Source organism: Apium graveolens, chromosome 4 (assembly GCF_009905375.1).
Source record: "Apium graveolens cultivar Ventura chromosome 4, ASM990537v1, whole genome shotgun sequence".
Taxonomy (NCBI): domain Eukaryota; kingdom Viridiplantae; phylum Streptophyta; class Magnoliopsida; order Apiales; family Apiaceae; genus Apium; species Apium graveolens.
In genome coordinates, this window is record NC_133650.1 from 151427520 (window position 1) to 151435706 (window position 8187).

Here is an 8187-nt window from a genome sequence, read left to right on the forward strand (position 1 = left end):
AATGGTGTGCCTGTGAAGCAGCCAGTTAGAGTTGCTCAGACTGGAGTTGTTATTAGGGATGCTGTTGATATGGAGTTTAGCAAGAGTGGGAAGCCTGTTTTAGTCAAGGTTAATTCAGAAATTCCCAAGGCTCAAGTGGTGGAGAATAACAGGTTTGATTTGCTTAATGATGTTAATTTGAGTGATTTGCAGGGGCATAATAATAAGGGTCTTTTACCTACTCCAGTAGTGGGGGTTCAGTTCTTGCAGTCTGGTAGGTCTGATAGGGGGTTGGATAGTCTGGAGAAGGGGCTGATAGTTTCTCAGAAAGGTGGAAATTGGGGTAATCAGAGCAATTACAATGATATGGTGGTTGATAATACACTACGTCATAAGTGGGCTACTGGAATGCAAGTGTTACAAGTAGCGTTACATTAGCTAAGAAATTTTTGTCCTATTGTAACACCTCTAAATTAGTGTTACAATAGTTATAACGTGAGTATTACCGAGAAATGCCGGTGTTGCACAACATGTAACACCAACACCTGGTGTTATGTTAGTTATATTTTTAATTTTTAGAAATATTAAAGTAGAAATACTATCATAAATTAGTATTAAAATTGTATTATAGTTTATTTATGAATAAAAATATAATATATAATAAAATAAAATTTATAAAAATACATTGTTCATGAATACAAATTACTTTGTTTGTTTTTATTTAATAAATAATATTTTAATAATTTAAAATTAAAAAGTTAAATAAAAAATTTAACCAGGACAAATATTCTCTCTCGCTCACAACATTCTCTCTGGTCGAGGCTTTCTCTCTCTCTCTCTCTCACCTCACTAGAAAGCGCTCGATCCCTCCCCCCTCTCTCTAAACGCTGTCTTCAAAATAAATCCAAGACTTAGTATTCGAGCAATTAATATTTTTATTTATATGATTTTGCAGTCGATTAGGGTTTCAAACGGGCTCCAATTATGTGGTTAATATATGTATTCACTAGAATTAATTGGGTTTCAAAGGGGCTCCAATTATGTGGTAAATATATGTATTCCTAACTATATTTTTGAGTTTGATATCTTAAGCGATTAGGGCTATAAAATTGGGTGTTCCAGTTTAAAGCTTCTGTTAAAGTAAAATTGGGACTTTTATCGTTCGTGTTGTTGCTTGTTCTTCTGTTGTTTCTTTATGATATTTTTTTGGTTAGTGTGTCTAGTTGTTCAGTGGTCTAGATTGCTAGGTTTATCACTTTACGAGGCATTAGTTGTTGATTAAGTGTTTGCATTAGTTCTGAGTCCACTTGAGGATGAATGCTTCATTCTCCTTCCCACTCATTTTCTGCACATTGATTCGATATTTCTATAGTTTTAATTGAAAATTTGTGTAACTACCTTTGGCATTGCTATTAACAACTGCGTATTTGGTTCACAGTTGGCATTGCTATTAACAACTGTGATACAGGTGCTTGAACCATTTACGACCCGCTATGTGTTTGCGCTTGGCATTGCTCAATTTATGGGATCTGCCCACTGGATGATCTCGGTTAGTTTGAATCGTACTACATAAATTTATCTGCATTATTCAATACAAACAAGATTAATTCGGATTTTCTATCTTATGTAGGTTTATAATACTACTGGAAAGTATTTGTACTTGCTCGGAAGCGGATATGTTTGGCTTCCAATGGTCCTGCTAACTGAAATTGTTCAAACTTTCATCTTGGCAGACTTTTGTTATTTCTATGTAAAAAGGTTAGCGTTAATTTGAAGGTTAACATCTTAATGTGAGTGTTGGTTTCATTGTTATATGTAGTGTTTTGAATGGGCATCTTCTAGTCAGCCTGCCTCATCCTCGCGTTTGATATTTTACTTTATTTTTTGTACACCAATTTTGATTGTTTAACAATTAGATTACAGATTTTTGCGTCTTTACAGTTTTGTGAAGTGCTAAGAACTAGTTGACTTCATTTTTGTTGTTAAATCAATATGTTTACCGTCTTTTTGCTGTATATCCATTTGATTTATTAATGGAAATTTACACTTTTTTACTGAAGTACCTTTGTTGATTAAATTGCATTTTGTTCTCCTTGTAGCTTCAATAAATTATTTTGATAATTATGTGGTGGTTTATGAGTTGTTACTAGCTAATCCCTTCTTTTTTTGCTAAATAGCTAGCCCCTTTTAGTTTCTATTCCAGGCTATTTCCAGGACTGTGGATGCCAGATGTTAGTGTCTGAATATATACCTAATGGCAGCGTGTGCAGTCTATGAATTACTTATCTGTTTTTATGTAAGATGGTTTCCTGTTTATAACTATACTTTCAGAGGTGTTTACCGAAATAATGTTTGCTTAATATTAGTGTATCAACATCTTTTTCTGCTAGGACATGTATATTCATTGTCTAATTCGGTAGGTGCATTTGCCCCATCCAGAGTACAAGTAACTTAAATTCTAATTAATCCCTCCAGGAAACACGTATTTATGGAGTCATCTATCGCATATTGTAAACATTTGAACCCGAATAAACACAGACTTTTTTACAGGTTAGAGTGTCTTATTAGTCAAAACCTAATATACTGGCATTGTGTTCATGAAATGCCGTAACAAGGTAAAGGTTTCTCTGCCTTCGTGCAATTCAACTTACATATATGAAGCAAAAACAATGTTTATAGATTTTGTTCAGGAAACAAGTTTTTGGATAGTAATTCATCTCAATTATTTATAATTTGGGAATGGTAAGACATAGTTTAAATGCTCCCTGCAGAGCATTCAACTAACCACATGCTGCTTTACCTGCTAGTATTTACTTCCCCTCCATTATATAATCACTCGTCTACTCTGCATCATTCTCATAATCTTCCACTTCTCAGTCTTTTTACTGCAGAATTGGCATAGAGAGATGGCGAGGGTTCTGTATAGGCAGGTGTCTCTGCTAATTTTCGGTTTGATTGCAGGGCTTCTTTCTCAAAACTTGGTGTTCCCAGTAATGTCTGCTGCAACTCTTGAAGATCAAAAAACGTATTATTCTCCAGACCCCCATGGTGGAAAAAGTCATCACGGAGGTAAGACAATGTCGTACAAATATGCTATTTTTTGCTTATATTCTTATTTTTTATTAAGTTCTAAAAAAATGTTTCTGAAGGCAATTAAATTGCAGTCAAAGTTATTTACAATCAGAATTTACATGATAAGAGCCCATGTAATTGTTTTAAAACTTTAAACCTTTACTGGCTGGAGTGATTGTTTCGCAAATATCAGAAAATAGTGAAATATGGCAATGTACCTTCAGCTGTTAATACTTCCTGCCCATCTCTGAATTTCTATTTTGCAGCTGTCTATATATACATTTGTGACACATTATTGGTATGGTTAATTAAGCTACTGTGCAGGCTAGATTATTGGTTTAACAAGTAAATCTTATTAATTTGTTGTGATTTCCCAGTCCCTGCAGCAAAGACTTCAAGATCTGTTTGTTTATAGACCCTTAGGTCACCAGCTCCCTTGTCATCAGGTCAAGGTCACTATTATTATGTATTCAACACTTATTATTGGTTAATGGTTTTTCAACGGTTTATGTAACTTTTCTAGGCTGCAGCTTACTACTACAATGGTCTGATGCTTCACAAGGTTAGTTATAAATGCTATATATACTAATTACATAATCAATATGAACTCTACCTGCCGCAAAGGGAGGAACCCCAAATAGCAAAATATAAAGTATCACTCCGCACTACAAACATCAACCGCTAGCTTGAAATTTCCTCACAAAATTTCTAGGGCCTTATAGTAAGCACTTTCCACAATTATATATATATTTAAAAAACATATAAAAAATAATATATTATTCTACTTGTTCTGCTATTATATTATACTATCGCGACAAATCAGAGAATGCAAGCTTTGGTTGTTATATTATATTTAATTACAAGTGCACTTTGTTGCAAGTCTATTTTAAAACATTACATTTTACTTTCTTTACTTCTGATGTATTTTATGTGAGATATTTTTGTACTTGCATATCTTTTGAACGAGGTTTGACATTTATGTATTGCCATTTTACAGATAAAAAAGAACATGAAATACAAGAACAAATTATGTCTAACTATCGAGTACGATTCTTTCTGATAACTTGATAGGGATTGTTAGTTATACTTGTATCAAACTAGAAAACTAATTATTTATACTCTTTTCAAAAAAAATCTATTGATGTTAGCCTATTGTAGATATAAAATATAATATATTTTTTGGGGGATTGTTAATAAATATTTCTGTTTGACGATATGCAGGACATCCATCCATTTCCAGGGAAAGAATTAAGAGATTACAGCTCCGCTTGGTTATCATTAACACTAGTAATATGGTTTGGAGATGAGATTATTATGTACTAGTATGGCTTATAGATGAGACTATTATGTATTATTACTTTGATATTATGTTGCTACCGGGATTGTTGTTTAACAAGAGCATGTAATTTAAATATTTTAAAATTAACCGTTCCATTTGCCCATTCAAGTGTAATGTATGTTTATATACAATGTTACATATTATATACTACTGTTGCTTAATTATAACAAATTGGTGTTACAATTGATAAAACTGATTGTTAAAATAGACTATGTGGGCCCCACAAAAAAATGGGACCTACCAGTGGGGCACACTTTTGAAATCTTGATTGAACCTAATGTATCACTCATTTTGCGTTATGTTTGGGCCTTTTAGTGTTACAATATTTGTCTATTGTAACATTTTCTTCTCTGTTACAATAGATCAGTGAAGTGTTACATTAGGGTATTTATTGTAATGCTCGTATACGTAAGGCCCATTGGTGTTACAATAGACCTAATATAACGCTTTTGGGGCCTATTGTAACACCATTTAGGCATTACAATAGCCCCCTTATGGCGTAATGATAGTAAATCAACGGGAGATTTGTTTAATGAAAAAGTTAAAAATTATGTTTGTAGTGGTAGTAATACGTCTGAGGTTGAGAAGTCTGTGTTGGATCAGAAAATTGCAGAGAAAGAATTACTTCAGATTAATGGTTTTTTCCAAGAATTAGAAGTCTGTAGGACAAATCAGGAACAAGAGTATGACTTGGATCCTGATGAAACAGACTCTTTTATGATGCAGGGAATTGTTCGAGATATATCAGAGGTGGGGGATGGTGAGGATTCTCAGATTTTGGATTCTGTGGATTAATTGGTTTGTTTAGCAGTTCTGGGTTTATTTTATTCTGTTTGTTTTTCTATGAATTTATTTTTAGTTTGGATTGTCTTGCTCTGGGTTTCTGTGGTTTTGCTTTGCTGTTTGGCTGTTTCAGTTCATGCAGCTGGTAAAGGCAAGTGGAATTTCTGGAAGTTCTGGATTTATGCAGGGTTGGGTTTTTTTAAGCCTTTTAGCTGGTGTTGCAGGTTGTTAGGCTTGCAGAATGTTGAGTTAAAGGCTATTTCTGTTTGGGCCTGGTGCTGTTTCTCTGTGGACCTTCAGTTATGCTGTTTTGCTGTTATAATTTGCATGGCTTTTAAAGTTCATACAGGTTGTAATGGTAAGATGCAGATTAGTATTTTCTGGTTGTCCTGGAGAGTGGTTATTTTGTTGCTGAATTTCTTTTTCTGGAACATTTGTGATGTTGCTTGTATGTGCTGTGGTGTGGGTTTTGATTTTTCTGGGGGAATTTTGAGGTTTCTGGGTGTTAGTTTCCGTTTTGTTTTATCTAAAGGAAATTTTTCTCGTCTGGTTTGTTTTTTTCTGGATTTCTGCTGCTTTGGTTGGTTCATTCATTGCAGTTGATAAAAGGCTATTGCTGTGGTTTTATTTCTATTTGGATTCTCTGGATTTTTGGTTGCCTGGGGATCTTGATATTCGTGGCTGTTATGTCTGGGTTGGGCCTGTATGGTCTTGTCCTGGTCTGGTCTTTGTTATGGGCCTGGTGGCTTTTGGTCAGTTTCCCGACTTGTGGGCTTGTTAGCTGGACTTCTAGTTGGTTTGGTGGGCTGGTTTATTTGCTTTTGAAGTTTTTGGGTTTGTCTGTTGCAGTTGGGCTTAGGAGAAGCTGGACTTTTATCCTAGGCCCTCCAGTGTGTTGCTTGTGGTTAGCTGGAGTCTTTGGTCTGGGCCTGTTGGGCTTTGTGATTATGGAGGGGACATCTTTGGACTTGCTTTTGTCTTTATCTAGCATCCCTTGTTTGGGCTTGTAAGTTGGTTTTGGTTTCTTGTTTTATTTTCCTTTTTATTGTATTTTTGATTCTTTTCTTAATTTTTTTTGGAGTTTTGTTCCATAGAATTTTGAAAAGGATCACCCCTTGTACATTCTTTCTCCTTTTAGATTAATATACGAGGCTTGACCTCATTTACCCAAAAAAAAATGCTTAAGTCGAGTTGGTATGTTTTCCGTTTTTAATTTTTGATTTTCTGGATTGTTGGTTGATTGTTTAATGTTTAGGATGTAATGAATAGATTCTATTTGTTCCAGGATTCGTTTTCATATATAATTCGTAGTATTTGGTTTAGAAACGGCCAAACTCGATTTCTCGCCGGAAAATCACTTCGGATTTGGCCGGAGAATTCAATCAGAGTGTTGTTTGTTGTTGTTGGTAATCAATTAGAGAAGAGTAGGTTACGTTGTTGGAGTTTTGTTGAAAAACAAGTCCTGAGGACTAGGATATGACTGGTGCCTCGACATGGGCCGTAGTGCCTGGGTACCCGACTGGATCTATATATGGAGATATAGATCTATATTATATTCTGACTGATCAGCATAATATAGATGCGAACTTATGTCCAGTTTAGTTCATTTGTACTCGCCAGTAATGACCTTCTTTCTATTCTCGTGGGGTTATATCTTTACAGATATACCCGGGTTACAGATTCATTTAAAATGCTTTAACACTGTTTATATTTTGTGGACTTGTTGAACAATTTTTGGCTCACCCTTTTTGTTATTATTCACCTTATTGTTTTCAGTTAAGAAGGAATATGAAATCCATCAGGACTCGAGTGGTAAAGAAGCGGGTCAAGCCTCGGGATCCTCTCATACCCAAGGTGTTGATCCCAATCCAGGAAGAAAGTTTTGAGTTGCCCGAACAGGTGGAGTGTAGATAGTTAGTGTGTGTGTTTGAATGAAAGAAAAACATAGTTTAAAACTGATTAGACAATGGCTTATAATAAAGGGAATTTATGAGATTTTAAAATTTGGTTTGTAATAAAAGTAGTTAGTGGTTCTTGTTTTCATACTTCAACCTAAAGATCCTGGTTAGTTTTAAAGGGGTTTAGTTTCATTTCTTTAATAACTGTTAATCAGGTTGTACAGGTTTGGTGGTTAGCTAGTAACCCCCAGACTTATACCCCGGGTCTGGAGGGCGTTACAATAATCACCCTGCTATTTTCAAACCAACGAATATACGTACTTTCTGAAAATAAACACTGAACCGAGTTTCTAAGATGTGGACCATAATTGCTATGTGTATTCCAATAATACATATAAATACGAGTCGGGTTATGAAACAGTATGGGTAGAAGTGATAGCGATTTGAGGTTAAGCTTAAGCGATTATCTGAATTAGGGTATCTCAACCTTGTAGGTCCCAGTCGGACGACCCAATGATTGACATTGAACTAAGAAGGATCTAGGGATTAGTCATTGAGCTCAGCGAGATTCCAATCGAAGTACCTGAGTGTTGAGATTGCAGCCATAATAGGGTAGTGGTTTAACGATAAAATCAAACATTCGGGGCAATTCAAAAGTCAACCGATAATAGTGGTTAAAGCTTATCGAGGCAAGTATTCCTGAAACTTCTTTTAAAATTCCTCAAATATTTTTTCGTTCCTATTCTAAGTTCAGAATATTTAACTGTTTTATATTTCGCTGCAATTACTCTTATTATGCATGTTCCTTTCATTATTGTTCCTATATTTTCGATTGCTCTCTTGAGCAAATACCCATTCTTTCGGGTTATTTGTGAACCCTGAATTGGGATGTTTGAAATTAAAATGATTTGATATCAAAACACTCTACGGGCTGGATGTTTACTGTAAGGGCCGGTGATGAGCTGGATCTTATGGGTCGGGGATGGACTGGACCCTTGGGCGATAATGCCTAGGTACCTGAATGGATCTATATGGTTGGGTATAGATCTACACTTAATCCTGACTGATCAGCAGGGTATAAGTGTGAACTAGTGTCCAGTCTAATTTGTTGTTGAT

At 35.1% G+C, this 8187-nt stretch overlaps 1 protein-coding gene across 26 annotated transcripts; it reads left to right on the forward strand.

The window, feature by feature from the left end:
- Nucleotides 1–768: 768 nt before the first annotated feature.
- On the forward strand, nt 769–7677 carry LOC141720363 (uncharacterized). Of its 26 annotated transcripts, none has more exons than XR_012574265.1 (7): nt 769–1528; nt 1610–3048; nt 3429–3497; nt 3575–3613; nt 4273–6179; nt 6950–7072; nt 7566–7677. XR_012574265.1 is itself a non-coding variant. In XM_074522735.1 (7 exons), the coding sequence occupies exons 1-4, from the start codon at nt 977–979 to the stop codon at nt 2158–2160; spliced, it is 291 nt and encodes a 96-aa protein (XP_074378836.1). In that variant the 5' UTR covers nt 769–976; the 3' UTR covers nt 2161–2275; nt 2941–3048; nt 3429–3497; nt 3575–3613. The 26 variants fall into 26 exon arrangements, 16 of the variants coding, with proteins under 16 accessions (XP_074378836.1, XP_074378826.1, XP_074378831.1 ...); XM_074522735.1 differs by lacking the exons at nt 4273–6179; nt 6950–7072; nt 7566–7677 and having other exon boundaries at nt 769–1024; nt 1418–1528; nt 1610–1737; nt 2157–2275; nt 2941–3048; XM_074522725.1 differs by lacking the exons at nt 4273–6179; nt 6950–7072; nt 7566–7677 and having other exon boundaries at nt 769–1024; nt 1418–1528; nt 1610–1737; nt 2171–2275; nt 2941–3048.
- Nucleotides 7678–8187: the final 510 nt, after the last annotated feature.